The sequence below is a fragment of the Hyperolius riggenbachi genome, chromosome 4 (genome assembly GCF_040937935.1).
Source record: "Hyperolius riggenbachi isolate aHypRig1 chromosome 4, aHypRig1.pri, whole genome shotgun sequence".
NCBI lineage: Eukaryota > Metazoa > Chordata > Amphibia > Anura > Hyperoliidae > Hyperolius > Hyperolius riggenbachi.
In genome coordinates, this window is record NC_090649.1 from 433013467 (window position 1) to 433031312 (window position 17846).

Sequence of the window (17846 nt, forward strand, 5' to 3'; positions counted from 1 at the left end):
GCAACTCATTTTTTAAGCTCCACCTGCTGGTTGATTGAAAAGTTTCATCAGTTGCAAAGGGCCATGTTTTAATCTTGTTGAAAAGAAGACTATAGTATAGTTTCATTAAAAAGCCATATTGATTAAAGGGGAACTGAAGTAAGAGGTATACGGAGGCTGCAATATTTATTTCCTTTTAAGCAATACCAGTTGCCTGGCAGCCCTGCTGGTCTATTTCTCTGCAGTAGTATCTGAATAACACCAGAAACAAGCATGCAGCTAGTCTTGTCAGATCTGACTTTAAAGTCTGAAACACCTGATCTGCTGCATGCTTGTTCAGGGGCTATGGCTAATAATATTAGAGGCAGAGGATCAGCAGGGCTGCCAGGCAACTGGTATTGCTTAAAAGGAAATAAACATGGCAGCCTCCATATACTTCTCTCTTCAGTTGACCTTTAAGTGTTTTAGTTAAAAAACATGCTTACTCTAAGGGCTCAGCCACACTATGGGGTTAAATTAAATAATACATGCATTTGTAATAAAATTCAATACTTGAAGTGACACTGAAGCAAAAAAAACAACAACGTATGACGTAATGAATCGTATGTGTAGTACGGATAATGAATAGAACATTAGTAGCAAAGAAAAGAGTCACATTTTTTATTTTCAGTTATATAGTTTTTTTTTTATATAATATTGCATAATTCTGTCATATTTACAGTTTACAAATGATGCTGTATTTTAAATGATGAAACAGAGCAGAGCTAATGACTCGTTGAATTTCCTGGCAGAAAAACCTTAAACAAACAAGAAACAGCGAGAGACAGGTTAAAATTAGTGCTTAGAAAACAGCACTGTAGCCCACCTAAGTTGGGTCGGAGAGCTCAGAGAAGCTCTTTTGCATAGATAACAACTGAAGTTTCTTAACTCCTCCTTTACTTTAAACAATATGAGACTCATATCTGTGCTACTAATGTTCTATTTCTTAGCTGCTCCACACATACAAATCATTATCTCACAAGTTTATTTTCACTTCAGATTCCCTTTAATGCAATAGATCCAAAAAATGAACTTAACAGAAATAAAAAAATTACATTCGAATCCCTAAAAATGCATGAGGTGGTCATGTAGGCTCCCTAAAATGTTAAGGGAAAAGCAATTGTGTTTTTTTAACTCATCTCCCACTAGTAATACAACCAATTTCGGGCCCAATTTGGTTACATAAATCCATCGAACATGCTGGAAAATCTTGAGCCAACATGCTCAATGGAGTGTGGTAACGTTGTGCGTTAATCACTAACAACGAATGTGACAGAAACCCCCAGCCGCTGTCCCCCTGTTTTATGTGCCCCATGCAGTTATACTTTACCTGTCACAGCGCCCGCTAGTGTCTGACGCTGTGTCTACCGTACACACATTCTGGCCCCATATGATCACCGGCACGTAGCATGTAGGGAGCGTGACATGACACACGCACCCCATGTGATATAACGATGGCAAGCTTGTGGGGGCACAAATGCGGAAGTATGAGGACAGCAGCAGGGTGGACGGTCGTAGGCAAAGTATATCTGCATGGGGCACGGGGGGAGGGGACTTTCCCACTAAAGCATTAGTGGTAATATGGACGGGCATCTTTACCTCAAAAGCAGAGACAAGAAACAATAGGGGGAAGTCTTTCCCCTTACAAACTTAAGGAGGAACTCAAGTGAAAATAATGTAATAAAAAAAGTGCTTCATTTTTACAATAATTATGTATAAATGATTTAGTCAGTGTTTGCTCATTGTAAAATCTTTCTTCTCCCCAATTTACATTCTGACATTTTATTACATGGTGACATTTTCACTGTGGGCAGGTATGTAGCTGCTGCTAGCTGTTTTGGCTGTTAGAGACAGCTTTCCTGTCTGTGAACCTTGTTACATTGTAACAAACTGCCAAAAGTACTGCGGTACTCAGAGCTTCTTGTGGGAGGGGTTTCAGCACAAAATCAATCATACAGTGCCCCCTGATGGTCTGTTTGTGAAAAGCATTATATTTCTCATGTAAAAAGGGGTGTCAGCTACTGATTGGGATAAAGTTCAATTCTTGGTTGGAGTTTCTCTTTAAGGTTTTATGTAAGTATTTATTCATTGCGCAATTTCTATTACAAATCCCACGGCACAGCATGCATTTCTTTATTATTTGCTCTCAGTTGTTAATTATATATTGGTTTATTGATCAGCTTGTACCAGAGTCTTAAACTTTTTTTATGCATATTAATATATTAAGGAAGAGTACAATTACCTGCCTTTCATGATTTCAAATTGTCTTTTAGGCAGCAGACATACCCAGGACGACAGAGACGATGAAGTAAAACATTATGAAACGAGAACCATAAAGGACTTGCCAAATCTAGATAAGCACCAGCACAATAGCAAGGAGGAAACTGAACAGAGTCTGGACAATGAAGAAAATGAAGAAAAACGGCACCATGCAGAAAGTGAAAGCAGAGAGGAAGAGGAAGAAGAGGACAAGGTAAAAGAAACTGAGCATCCAGATGACAACGAAGAAAGCACAGGGCATTCTAAAGAACGAAGCTTTGCAGAGGATGAAAAAAATGAAGACGATGAAGAAAGAGGCCCTCACAAAGACCACACTGAGAAAGAAGGTATAGAAAAGAGAAATAAATACCACCACAGTGACTCACATGAGGCTAAACATGACATTATTGACAAAAAGGCTTATCACACAGAGAAAAATGCCGAAGATTTCCATGGTAAAGATGACGAAGAGGAAACCAGGAATTTAGAAGAAATCATAAAGAGACACCCACTCAGCAAGGACTGGAAAGAACTGCTTTACCGCCCAGACAAACACCATTCCCATGAAAAGCCAGGAGAAAATGAAGAGGAAGAAGAACAGCAAGAGGAGAAGAGAAGCTATAAGCCGAATCATGAAGAACTTAGACAAAGACTCTTTGGAAATGATGAAAAGAGAAATCACCTTGATGAATTAAGAAATCATATTGCCTCAGATGAAAATACTTTACACTCTAGGGGACAGAAACCACGCTATTCCTTAGAGAACCACCTACAGAAGAATGACTTTGATAAGAGATTCCATCATGAAAAAGAGAGTTCAGAAGAATCAAGAGAAAAGAGACACCACCACCAAGGCAGTGAGGAGTGGACAGAACACCATGACAGCAGCGAAGAAAGCAACGAGAAGGAGATGAACGCTCACTATGAAGACAAAAGACAACACGAGCTGATAAAGAAATGGCCCGGTCCGAAAAATTCCAGAATAAATTATGTACAAAGCAAAGAAGATAGTGAAGAGAATGAGGAAGATATTGACAAGCGTCATGAGCATGAAAATCTGGAAAAAGAAGATTTCTTCAGAAAACTGAAACATCATCTACAGGGCAGTGATGAAGATGAGCCATTTAAACCAGAAAAGAAACAAGAAGAAAAGCGACATTACATAGGCGAAGAAATGGTGGATGAAATGAAAAGGTACTATCCAGAATTTCCTCCTGAGAAAGACTTGAGGCAATACGACGAAGATAAATTCCACAGAAACAGTGAGGAGGCAAAATTTCCATATGAGCTGTACCAACCAATCCATTCTGAAGAAAAAAGAGCATACTTCAATAAACATAGACATCCCAGTGATCCATTGAGGTGGAGGAGCAGATATTTCGAGAATGTTGACAACATTGAGGAGGACAGGAAGAGGAGCGTGCAGGTCAAAAACATCTTCCCAGACTATGGGGACTATGACTTATGGGGGAAAAGGCAGTTTCTGGATGACATGAACCGTGAATATGGGGAGAAGATAAGACCCTCCAAAAATCAAAAATTGGAAGAAAAAAGACAGTATGATAGAATGGATGAACTGGCTCAGCTGCTAAATTACAAGAAAAAATCTGTCGAGTTCCCTGATTTCTATGATTCAGAAGAGATCAAAAAACGTCACTATGATGAGAGGGGGAGGTACAACCAGAGGCCTTTAACTGAAGACGAGGTAAGCAAAACTTATGTTTGCACAACTAAGCTCTGAGTCACTGATAAGTATTAAAGTGGACCCGAACTCTTGCACAGGACAGAGATAAATGCACCCTGTATATATTTAGAGAGTTTAGCCTGTCTAATTCCCCCTCATCTGTGTCTAATGACCACTGTAATTTGATCTTTCAGCTGTGTCAGCTCAGGGATCTCCTCTGCCACAGGAGAGCAGCTAATTGGAAAACACTTAGTTAAGGTTCACGTTAAAACTTTGTGATTGTTCATGAGAAAAAAAGTAAAAGACAATGCAAGCATAGGAAATTCAAATGAATAACACAATAGGTTCCATTTGTAATGTGATCAGAATCCTTTGATACATCCACGGCTGTACCACCCACACCTGCTTCACCTTACACCAAGGGCCTTGTCTTGTTGTAGCGGGGACAGCAATTATTGAGTATCAAGGATCTCCCATGATGCATCACTGCTGAATATGCAAATCATCCCTTTATGTCCCGGAATGTAGGACACAAATCCAGGACCACTGGAGTGCAAAGTGTGCATCCAGCCTAATAATTCTACATAAGCATACTAATACAATATGTATACAGCTGACATAAACAGATGATGATATGCATATTCAGCATTGATGCATCATGGGAGATCTTTCTTGTTCAAATAAAATGTAATAATTGCAAATGCCTTCTGTTTTAAAGGAATACTGTAGGGGGGTGGGAGAAAAAGAGTTGAACTTACCCGGGGCTTCTAATGGTCTCCCGCAGATGTCCTTTGCCTGCGCAGCCACTCACCGATGCTCCGGTCCCCGCCTCCAATTCACTTCTGGAATTTCCGACTTTAAAGTCGGAAAACCACCGTGCCTACGCAGCCATGTCCTCGCTCTCGCTGACGTCACCAGGAGTGTATAGCGCAGGCCCAGTACAGTCTGTGCCTGCGCAGTACACTCCAGGACGAGAGCGGGAGCGAGGACTCGGCCACGCAGGCGCAGTGATTTTCCGAAGTTGGAAATTCCAGAAGTGAACCAGAGGCAGGGACCGGAGCATCGGTGAGTGACTGCGCAGGCACAGGACGTCTGCGGAGGACCACTAGCAGCCCCGAGTAACTCTTTTTTTCCCCCTACCCTCCTACAGTAGTCCTTTAAGAAGACAAATGTAAATGAAACAATGACCAAATAGTAGATTTGCCAGTCAAAATAACTAAGGAAATGGCACTCTGCAGATTTTCGGTACACTAGAATTTCGGTTATGCAGAACTCAACCAACCAGCACAAATCGCTGTCAGTACTCACAGTGGTGAAGGCCAACTTCTTACCTGTTTCTGGGTTCTGTTGTGCTTAAAGACTGGATTTTATGGCTCCGTCAAGGAAATATAATTTCAATTACTGTATTTTAACATGTAAAGAGAGTCTGAAGCCAAAATAAATTCTTCTTTTTACAGGCTATTTATCTTAGGCAATATGAGTAGAGCTAAAACGCTGCATTCTCATGGCAGAACAAGATTTTTTTTACCCTCTAAATCCCCAGGGCAAAAATCGGGGAACGTTTCCTGTAAGAGGCAGAGCTTTGCGCTGTAGCTCTGCCTCTACTGGAGTCAATCTCCGCCGTTCGCCGCCTCTCCCTGCCCCTCTCAGTCTTCCTTCACTGAGAAGGGCGGGGAGAGGCGGAGATCCGTGCGCAGATTGACTTCAGTAGAGGCAGAGCTACCGCGCTAAGCTCTGCCTCCCCAGGCAGCAAAACCCCCCACTTTGAACATCATGGATGTTTGCCCCAGGATTTGGGGAGTATAAAGCCCTCGCTCTGTCGCAGGAATGCGGCGTTTCAGCTCTACTCATACTGCTTAAGATAAATGGAAGGTAAAAAGAAGATTTTATAATGGCTTTAGACTCTCTTTAGTGCAAAGTTCATGGTATGTCTGTAGAGTGGGGTATAGAACTATATTAGCTAGACCTACTTTTTTTTTTTTTTTAACAAATATTGTCATTGTTTTAACAACAAAATATACATACATGTGACATGCAGTGCAACAGCTCCATCCTAGACCCATGTAATTACGAGGACATCATTGGTATAACAACAATAAACAGCCAGGCACTTTAAATCACACTTTACAGGCAAGGGGATATATCTTGAGCTAATATGGAATATGTTTATCCTATACCACAGGATTTTTTTCCATATCTTTACTACTTCTTAGCGCAATACCAGTGTTGCATAATATTTTACTGTAAAACAGCAGGTTATGTAGATATAAACCAGTTAGTGCAGAAGAGCATTGACAATACAGCATATTTGTTCACCTTTCTCTGTTAGTGAGGTCTTAGCAAATATTTTATTTTAAAAAGTAGTATAGGATGCATTGTTTAACAATGAGCTAGGCCTATTTTTAATACTGAGCCTCAAGCAATCGAAAGCACACTTATCTGGTATATCAGCCGATCCATGTCGGTGCCGGAAAACCGAGACTCTACTGTATATGGTGCAGGCTGGTCCATATATAATAATACCTACCTGAATTTTCAGGAAGCTGAAGACATGAATGCTGTCTTGTTTGACACGTCTTTCATGTTAGCACAAGTGCATAGCTTCATAATGGGTTACATTCATTGATGTCCTGACTGTGTAACATATCAGGATTCAGTTTAGGTTAAGGCTGCTTTCACAGTGAGACGTTACAGGCGCACGATAGTGCAGCCTGTAATGCACCCCCACCGCACAGCAAAGAAAAATCAATGGGCTGTTCACAGTGCCCACGTTGCGTTACACAGTAACGCTGCACGTTCGTTTGAAGTGCAGCACACTGTGCGTTCTAGCGGCTTAAGCCGCGTTAGACTGTTTGCACATGCTCAGTATGGGTGTTTTTTTTTATTTTGTGGCCGGAGAGGAGGCAGGGAGAGGCCGCTACGTAGCCAGGCACATGGCTACTTTATATTCACTGCACTTGCAGTGTTTACTTCCAGGAGCGGCCGCTGATTGGCTGGCGGGACCACGTGATGCAGAGAGCTCCGCTCACGTGGTCTCCACAGCGCATCTGACATAGCAGGCACACCAAGAGCTGCTTTTAACGCCGCTCTTGGTAGCGTCCTGCTCCAACACCACCAGGCGTTGCGTTAGGGGCACGTTATGCGCCCTATAACGTCCCCTAAACGCAACGTCCTGGTGGGAAAGTAGCCTTAAGGGAACCTGAAGTGAGAGGAATACGGAGACTGCCATCTTCATTCTCTAATAAACAATACTACCGACAGCAAGAAGTGGCGCTAATGTGGTTGGCATATGTGTCTAATGTGCACAAATTGGACTTGTTACGATATTCAATGTTCAAAACACAAAATATAATTTATTGGAACAAATATCAAACAACTCTATGTCAATACTACATAAAATACATAAATATATATGAGATGGCCACCCCGCCAAGCTACACATACTCAGGTGCCCCACAACAAACAAGGCCCCTAGTCAATTGATATAAGCCGATGGAATCATACGCCAGCAGATGTGTGGACTTGATGAACTTGGGGATCAGGTAGAAAGTTATTGCAACCAAGCAGGTGATCTGGACAAACTAGACTAGAAAAAATAGACATCAGGTCTGCTAGAGCTGCTAGACCATAACAGTGACCGTTCACTAGCACTTCAATGTCAAATTGCAGCAAAGTAATTTGGCAGCCATGCAAAGCTAGGCAAAGCTGAGCAGCAGTTCAGCAATGGTAATCTCACCAGTCCCCGGCATGGTTAGACAGTCAGTGTGGCATCCCAGAGGAGGCATACTAGTCCTGCATCATGTTTGGTGATATCATGCTGAGTCCTGTGTGGGCAATCCAGGCAAGGCATTCACTCAAAGTGACGGTGGCCCTGCATGAGGCATTGAGCAGGGAACACGGGAAAATGCAGTGGCGGCCTGGGTGAGACCATTGGACGGCATGCTGGGCTGTTGGAGTTGCCTTCTTTCTTTCCTGTACCATGTTTTGAGAGCAGAGCAGCGTTGCATCACATGTGAGTGGTGAGCTCCCAACAGTTCTGCCAACTTATATCCTTCTCAGGGGCACCCTAACAATTCAAGTTTCCCGACTCCTGTGCTGATGCTCTGCCTCTAATACTTTGTCACTGGCCTAGAATAAGAATGCAGATCAGATTTTGATTTTTGGTCTGACTCCACCGGCTGCATGCTTGTTGCAGGTGTGTTATTCAAACACATCTAAAGCTCAGCATGAAAGCCAGGCAACTAAGAGAATTATAATGGCAGCTTCTGTATTTCTCTAATTTCAGATTACCTTTAAATTAAACCTGAGACAAGGGGAAGTGGAGGGGGGGGGGGTGAGATACATACCTGGGGCTTCCTACAGCCCCCTCCAGGCTTATTGCTTCCTCTTCATTCTCCTATGCATCCTGGTTCTTCTGCAATTAGCCCCGGAAAGCCTTCTGGCTCGTGTCAAACTGCTCATGCGCGGCTCCGCGCTACCTTTCCCAGGAGTGTTCTGTGCCTGCACAGTACTGCACATGCGCAGGCGCAGGAGTGCAACAGGTGAGCACGTGGGGCCAGAAGGCACCTGGTCCCGACTGGATGACTTACCGGGGCCGATTGCAGAAGATCCAGGAAGTGGCAGAGGACGGCGAGGGAGTGATCTACCTGGAGGGGACTGGAGGAAGCCCTAGATATGTATAATTTTTTCCTACTGCCCCATCTCAGGTACACTTTAAGTCCTTCCTTTCTCATTTAGTTTCACTCCTATACTTTGTTTTGCCATGGACATGATGCAATAATCTGCTCCATTTCTGCCTAGATGGGGAGTAAAACAACCTGTCCCCAGGAGGGACCTATTACAGTTCTTATAAGCCAGGAGGCACCTTTGACAGTAATGGGGTCTGTCAGACAGAGGTCATCTACTTGGAATCTTGCAATGTTGTTTTCCACTCTTGTTAGGTCCTGAACTCATTATTTTGAAAATTACTTTTGTTAAAATCAATATGAAGTTTCAGTAAGAATTGTACACTTTAAGGGTAACTGCACCTTTGTAGTAACTGGCTAAAAAGGTTCCAAACACAGAGCTGATCAATAATGCAATTACACTGCATAACTGAATGTGTCATCTTTTTATGGATTTCAGCATCAGGCTGGTGCTTTCTAAAACATTCATAAAAGATTCATAACAGGACAGGCGTAAGATGGCTGTCAGCTGTAAGAAGAATTTCTCTCTCTGACCAATGACTGCTGTGTATAAGCTTAGGAGAGGGAAGGGAGGGGCAAAATACATCCTGCAGTGGAAATCCATCTCCTGACAAACCCACCACAAGTATCAGCACTAAGCGACTCAAGAGACGTGCAATGATTGCCCGTCCCAGCCATAAATAATCAGGCTTGGTAATGACCATGTAATGTTTGTGCAAACCTTCTCCTTCATTGTTAAAGCAAATGTGAAGCGACCTGAATAGCAAAAAAAACTACTTAGATACTCACTTACGACGTACAGGGAAGGCTCTGGATCCCATTGAGTCTCCCTGGTGTTCTCTCCGTGCCCTGGGTCCACCAATGTCCCCCTTGAAATGATGTGTCTTCAGGAATCCTCTGAAGGGTTTCGGAAGCATGCTTCTGAAAATGGAAAGCTCTGTACTGTGCATGTAGGGGGAGGGATAGACCGATGGTGCAGTAGACTAAGGGCCTAGAGAGAGTACTGGGAAGGCTCCATGAGATCCAGAGCCTTTACTTTCAGCAATGCAGTCTTTCTACAGGTTCTCTTTTGCACAATGACGTCTCTCAATGAAATCTCCCCATGTGAGGAATTGAGTGTAACTTAAAGTGTACCCGAGGTGGAGGTGGCTCTGGACACTGAGGTATATTACCTGGTACATGACATGCCTCTCTGTCCCCAAGTGCTGCTCTTTGCCCCCGTGCCGCAATGTGACCCCCCCCCCTTAGAATTTTACAGCATGCAGCTTGTCCCTTGCAGGATTGGCACTCCTGCAAAATGCCCACTGGGGGTGTTCCTAATGCCCCTTCCTCAGCTCTTCCACATTGCTCCCCCGCCTCCCTGCAAGCTGCTCTGTGATGAGACACACAGAGCAGAGCTTGCAGCGTCGTAACCCCAGGGGTCACTGAAGGTGATCCCCAGGATCAGGATCAGGTAGCATCTTTTTTTTTATAAAGTTGCCCACCTCAGATTCTCTTTAAGTGAAGATAAACTGATGAGATAAACAATTGTATCTATCCTCCTACTTCTAAAAACGACTTTTAATTATCCCACAGTCTTATGTTATGTTTAATAACTTAAAAAAGCAGAGTTCTTGTTTCAACTCAATAGTCTGTCTGTGTCTCAGAGTGCTAAAATATATGAGCTATTGACATTGACTATTGACATTGTTGGAGTGAGGCAGAGATAACTCATATATATTTTGCATTTTTTATGCTCATTTACCTATTGAGGAGGTTCATTGTTTAGGTCTGCATTTTAGGTCCACTTATCGCCATCCACGTATCCTGCTAACAGCCCAATCCCACAACTCCCATGTTATTGCTTCCTTCCCTCCAACATAGATGCAGAGATGCAGTAAGAAAAGAGGTTTCCAATTAGTGTTGGCAATGTTTAGGAGAACTCATGGAGAACCATGTGGTTTGTTTGATGAATTGATATATTTACAAAGCTCTGATTGGCTGATGGCTGTGCTCACATCCTACTTTAGCACATGATCATGACTACCAAATCAGAGACTTTCATATTTACCACCTGACCAAACTGATCACATACTTCTCCATGAGTTCTCCTAGACACGGCCATCACTAGACCCAATAGCCCAGCGGTCCCAGTCATTGTAGTGGCATAATGTTTTCTGATGTTATCACGTGCACATAAGGGGAATCACAAATAAAAAGAGGTTCTCAGAATGGAAACAAGCATGGCAGGCATGGGCAAACTTGGCCCTCCAGCTGTTAAGGAACTACAAGTGCCACAATGCTTTGCAGGAGTCTGACAGCCGCAGTCATGACTCATAAAGGCAAATGCATTGTGGGACTTGTAGTTCCGTAACAGCTGGAGGGCCGAGTTTGCCCATGCCTGGCACAGTGACTTGTCTAATTGGTGAAACCGTAGTAGAAACATAACAGCCAAGGAAAAAAAGTCTTCAGTGGCAGCTCTCATATCTCTTTCATTAACCTTATTTTTTTCATTTTTGTTTTATTTATTAGGTTTAGCATTAAGTACAAGATTACAAAAAATAAAACATTTTAAAATACTTTTTTCTTTTAAAGTGAATCTGTAAAAAAAACAAAAAACCTCTGGGGGCAGGGCCGGTGCTACCATAGAGGCAAAGGAGGCATTTGCCAGAGGGCCCCAGAGCCTGTAGGGGCCCCCAGTGGCTACAAGAGGAAAAAAAACAATTTCAAAAAGACCTTATAGTTTTTGAGAAAATTGATTTTAAAGTTTCAAAGAAAAAAAAAAACATTTAAAAACCAGCCGACTTTAATGGTTAATAGCAAATCCACCTTAAATTCTAGAAACCCTAAATGTTCAGGATAGATTAAGGAGATCATTGGGAATAAGAGGAAAAAACAAATTTTCAAAAAGACCTTATAGTTTTTGAGAAAATCGATTTTAGAGTTTTGAAGGAAAAAGTATACTTTTAAATGCGGTAAATGTAACTTTTAGTAGCAAACCTAACGGTAGTGTAATTTTACATGTATCAAAAGAAAGGGCAAAACATTTCCTGACGGGGTTTCCATGGGGTCCATACGCAGCCGCAGCGCTTTGGCCAGGGATCGCTATACAGCCGCAATATGGCTGCATGAAGATCCCTGGCATTTTTTCCTATTTTCCCAATTTTAGAGTGTGGGAATTTAGAGTGTGGGAATTTTTTTTTAAATGATGTGGGGTACCCCCTCCTGAAACCTTTTAACCCCTTGTCCCCCATGCAGGCTGGGGTAGCCAGAATGTGGAGCTCCGATCGATTGGGGCTTCACACCCTGACTATACCAGCTGCAAAAAAGGTCCCTTAATGCCGATTTTTGTTCCGGGGTATCTGTTGGGGGGCCCCCCAGGTTTATTTTGCCCTGGGGCCCCATTGTTGCTTAAACCAGCCCTGTCTGGGGAAAGCCTCTGGATTCTATTGAGGCTTCCCCTGTCCTCCTAAGCCTCTGGGATCCAGTGCTTGGCAGCCCCCAAACAGCAGCGATGTAAATAATTACCATCCTGACTGAAGTGCAGTCGTTGGAGTCGGGAAGGTAAAATAGCCAAACCCGATCAGTTCCGCTCTACTATGTAGGCTACGGCCTGAGCAGTAGAGTGAACCTGTTACCTGATAGGGCTTGACTATCTCCGCCTGGAGGCCATTGGAAAGCCACTACTGCCCCTTGGCTGGAACCAGGATATGGAAATATTGCAGGCGCTACAGCCTACATGCTTGTTGGGGACTGCCTGTGCTGCATCCTGGAGGCTTAGGAGGACAGGTGAAGCCTCATTGGGATCCAGAGGCTTCTCCCTCCCGAGGTAAGTACCTCCATAGGCTGGTTTGTTTTGTTGCAGTTTCCCTTTAAATCAAGAAAGCAAGAAATGTACCAAATAAAAAGTTGATGCAGATTAATGGAGCTTGAATATAGACCAAGCAAATGCCGCTACTGCAGCAACATTTGATTGGTTTGTTTTCAAGGTGCATGAAATTAGCATCATTAACTATTGACACAAGCGCATCCATATACATTATCCACAGGTAATTCTGGGTCTGACCGCTGAGCTGTCAACGTGCTTCCTTGTAGCTGATTTGTCTTTGTAATTCAATTACTATTCTAACCCCTCCAACCAGGGTCGTTTTTAGGCATAGACAAACCAGGCAGATGCCTGGAGTGCCAGCTGCTTAGGTGGTGCACTAAGAAGCTATTTTTAGCAAACTGTGCTTTATGCAATTCTTATACACAACTGCTATTTCCATTAAGACATGTATGAAGGGTAATTGTAACACCTAAATGGGCACTACTTATTAACATAACAAAAGTTGCCTAAATAGAAGAACAATGAATGGCCAGTACTTTTTACGAGCTAATTAAGCTGTAATTGTTTTGATTTGGTCTATTTTAATTGTCACAACTCTTTCCAGGATAATAATCCAAGCTTTGCACAAACAATGGCTACACACCTCTCTTAACATTTATAAGGGCTCGTTTCCACTAGAGCGAATCTGCATGCGTTTCCTGCATGCAGATTCGCTCAAACAATACTAGTGGATGGTGCCGTTTCCACTTGTCAGGAATTCTGTGCGGCTCGCTCTGCAGAAAAAATCTGCACAGCAGAGCCGTCAGAATTCGCACGCCGCACACCCGCACGCGAATCGTCGGTCATGTAACTAAATAGGAAAACCGCAAGCACTTGAGTCTTGCGGTTTTCCCGGCGTTTCCGCGCGCAATTTTGTTAAAAAACCCATGTCAATTCTTGCCGGCATTGACATGGTTAAAATCACGTTGTTAAAATCGCGTGAAAATCCGCATGAAAACGTCAACGAATCCGCAACCATATGCGGATTCGTTGACGCGTTTTCTACGAGCAAATCGCGCTGCACAAGTGGAAACGTACCCTAAGAGGGATTTGTTATGTAGGTTGAGGACTCTTTTCCACTAACCTGCATTTTGCAATCCGATTCCAATTGCTAACAGATCGTAAAACGTAGGGTGCTTGAAATGAATTGAGCACAGCCTAACATTTACCTACAGCAACTTATGCATCAGAATTTTAGGATATAACAAAAATCCATTCAATAGTAATTGACGTTTGAATTTTTTTGTGATTGGAGGCAACACATTGCACGTTATAATCTTGATATTTATTACCTTACCAGGTGCAGATGACATGCCAGAGGCAACTACGACATGACCTAAAACTGAAATATGTTTCCCATTACTTAAAGGAAACCAGAGCTGAGATAAACTAAACGTTTTATACATACCTGGAGCATCCTCCAGCCCCATGCTCACGGATCGCTGCCATGCCGCTTTCCTCAGTCTTCTCCCTCTTCTGTGCCGGCTCCCGTAACTTCAGCCAATCGCAGCCAGTCTGCACAAAAGAAGTGCGCCCTCTACGTATCTCTCTGGCAGCTGTTGGAGAGATACGTAGAGGGCTCACTTCTTTTGCGTAGACTGGCCGCAACTGGCTAAAGTTACGAGACCAATCTATGCGCATGGGGCTGGAGGAAGCCCCAGGTATGTATACAACTTTTAGTTTATCTCAGCTCTGGTACGCTTTAAGCTGTTTGGCTTTATTAAATAACCATTGCAATCTTTGTAAATCACTGTTTTTATCATCTGAGTTAATAACTATGTATGTGTATTCTTATTTTCTAGGAGAAAGAGTTGGAGAACCTGGCAATTATGGACCTGGAGCTACAGAAGATTGCAGAGAAGTTAAGCAATAACAGACAAGGCTGAGACAACAGGAACTGCAATACCTGTAGATAAAAGCTATACTATATTTAGCTCAAACATTCCTACATTTCCTCCTGCCACTGCCTCTTCAAAACTGAATTTAAAAAAAATGTTGTTTAGCCAAAACAAAAAAAAAAAAAAATGTAACTCCTAGTTCACAAATAGGAATTTTTCACGGTTAGAGTTTAAAAATGTCTAATACGAATTTTGCTGTTGATACAAAGATAAATTACATATATTCATATACATAGAAGAGACATTTTACTATGCTTGTGGATATGTTTTATGTGTAATTGTACTTTAATACATCTATGTTCTGAGATTTGAAATAATAAAAGCAAACAGAATCTTGCATTGGAGACCTTGCTGTTTATTACATATTGGTTGTTCTTAAAGTCTGTCAAACTTTGTGGCCAGTGTAGATATGGGGTGCCTGGAAACCAAGAGAGAGAGAGAGAAAGGGTCACTCTCAGCCAAACAGTATAATAGTGATGATCATGTCTAGGAGAACTTATGGAGAAGCATGTGATTTGTTTGATCAGCTGATAGATTTGCAAAGCTCTGATTTGCTGAAATGGGAAATAAGGGCGCAGGAGCGCTTACAGACAAACTGGCCATAGGCGCCTTTTATAAAAGCCGCGATTTGCGACAAAGGACAGAACAAAGGCAGGTGGCGCCTGCTATCTGGCTTTTATAATGGCCGTAATATGCAGCAAGTAAGGTAACTTTTGGCGCTGGAAATTTACTTTATCTGCCACTAATTAGGCACCTTCCGGAGCCGGAATTACCTCCTTCCTAGCTGCATATTGCGGCTTTGCAGTAGCGGGAAGGGGGGGGGGGGGGGGTTTAAGGTTTAGAAGGGGACATAGGGTTAAGTGCCAGGTGCCACGGGGGAAAGTTAGGTTAGGCACCAGGAGGGCGGGCCTTAGATTTATGCACCACCAGTGGGTTCTTAGGTTTAGGCACCACCAGGAGGGGGGTCTTATGGTTAGACACCATCAGGGGGGTCCTAGGCTTAGGCATCGGTAGAGGGAGGGTTCGGTGTGAGAGTAGGGTTAGGTTTAGCCCTAGTAAAATATCATTAAACATTACTGATATTTTATTATCGGAATCCAGCAGTAGACTATCGCTAATTGATATTTTAATAGCGGCAATCCCCTGCACCCTTTTTTTCCATGTGCCTTTTTTATGTATGCCTGATTTGCTATGATCTCATTCTGCATTAGCACGTGATCTTGACTAGCAAATCAGAGACTTACATATCTATCACATAACCAAACTGACCACATGCTTCTCCATGAGTTCTCCTAAACATGACCATAACTATGACACAGAGACACAGTAAACATCTACCAATACGCTGGGACAAGACAGATGGACACCTTAGCACAAACAGAATAGGGCCTCCACCACACCTCTAGTCACTCCTTCAAAAGACACCTTCCATGTAGGCCCTTATCTGTGTTATTTCATTGGGGAATAACTGCTGGTAAATTCTCCGTGTTCAGCCTCAGGCAACGCATGTAAGGTGTGCCAGGTTTCATGCAAATTACATAACGTGTTACTTAATTTGCGTAACTCAAGTTATGCATGCAAAGTCTATGTTGCATAAAATGTAACAGGCAACATAGGTGTTGCATATGTAATGCATGCTATTTTAAAAAGTACTAAAAAATAGGTTACAAAAATAAACTAATTTTGAGCACTTTCTTGCTTGCTGGGGTCTTAAATTGTATTTTTTGTAAAATATCTCTTGTAAGAAAACTTAATTAAATAAAGTCCCTTATCTGTTGCACTTTCTGATTTATCTCTCCTTCTTGGTTTATTCCCTGAATTATGGCTCTTAAAGCCTCATGCACAAATACTAGGACTGTTGATCAGCAGAGATTGGGTGTCTATCTCTTGGGGCTGAGGCTGTACAGATGCATTGCTAGCCTGTAGGCTAGTGCTGCTTTCTGTTGCTTTGGAGAGGGGGGAGGGCAGACAGAGCTGAATAAAACAGCAGTGCACAATGGGGTGGTACAGAGTGGGAAATGTGACACGGGAGAACCATACCATCGCCCAGCCCTTGGTCGAGATGATCCACCAGGCTAATCGCTGGCCAAGGGACAAATAGCAATCTCTGGAGGTGAAATAGACCTATATTGTGCCTATGCTGTGGATCACCTAGTGCTGTGGCCTTTTTCAGTTTAAGGTACAAAGTTAGGTCGGGCCTGATATACAAACACCAAATTTGTCTTCAGCAGAGAACCATCTAAATTGTCTATAAGGCTTTATAGCTGAAGTGGTGAGATAATTTACGAGTTAAGTTTAATGAATCAACCCCAATGGACTGTAACTGGAAAATCACTGTGAAGGAGCCTCCTGATGGTAAGAACCTGTAGACAAGGCCAGATTTAAATTTTTCCACCCCTTGGCCAAGTTTGTTGGGTCTCCCCTTACGTGTGCAACAGCCCCCATCCCATTCCATGTGCAGCCACCACTTCCAAGCATAACATCCATGTACTGCAGCCCCTTTCTCACATGTACTCTCCCTTGGTTACCAGCTTCTGTTGTCATGTGTTGCTTCCCATTTGCAGCCTTCTCTTTCATATGTAGCAACCCCTATTTCATGTCCAGGTGCCCCCTTGGTCCAAAAAGGCCACCAAGACCCAGGCCTTTGTAGCCTTTTCTAGAAATCTGGCCCTGCCTGCAGTCTGCCTAGAAGTATTGTGAATCCTCATTGCATCTGATAATTTTAAAAACATTGAATGTAAAGTCGGTGGACATTGTGACTTGGGGTGTTCACAGTAATAGTTCCTTGACAACATTAGTAGTTTTTTGTATGATTTTCCTTGAAGGGTACCTGAAGGTAAAAAGCTCAGTAGAGGGTCTGAAATCCTCTGGATGGCTCGGAAGCTTTCCCGGTCTTCAAAGCCCCTCAGTTCCTGCGCTGGGACTCCTTTTGCAATATTCAACATTAATGTGGCATGGAAGCGCTTGTGCACCTGCACCTGCAGGTGCGGCCATCCATAAACCAGCACAGTGCAACCATGTTCGCACGTGGAGGGAAGCGAGGACATGAAGAGTAGGGATGGTCGAAAATGCCTATTTCCGATTCCACGGAAATGCTAATTTCCGATTTTAAGTGTTTCTGATTTTCCGATTTCCAATTTCCGAGGAGTATATCGTTAGTCATTTGTTTTGCATCAGAGAATGCAAAAAATGCAAAAAAGGAAATCGGAAACAGAAAATTAGACTTGTGATTGGTCTTAAAATAAAATGTTGCATAAAAATTCTGCATTTTCTGATTGCTCCAATGCTTTGAGTTCTGTGATTGGGCTAAAATTACCGAGTTGCAGTAAATCAGATTTCTGCAGAATTCTGATTTCCAAATTCCGATTGGAAATACGGAAATTTAAATTCCGCAGCATCTGAAGGATCATCCCTTGCGAAGAGGAAGAGGGTCACAGCCGGCAGTGGAGGGGTCT

At 42.9% G+C, this 17846-nt stretch overlaps 1 protein-coding gene across 1 annotated transcript in view; it reads left to right on the forward strand.

The window, feature by feature from the left end:
• CHGB (chromogranin B) overlaps positions 1-14730 on the forward strand; it is an 82712-nt gene extending 67982 nt beyond the window's left edge. Inside the window, exons 4-5 of the mRNA XM_068232499.1 lie at positions 2292-3982; positions 14296-14730. Of these exons, the coding sequence (XP_068088600.1) occupies positions 2292-3982; positions 14296-14379 (1775 nt within the window). The 3' untranslated portion in view covers positions 14380-14730. The remainder of the gene's footprint in view (positions 1-2291; positions 3983-14295) is intronic.
• The last annotated feature ends 3116 nt before the right edge of the window (positions 14731-17846 follow it).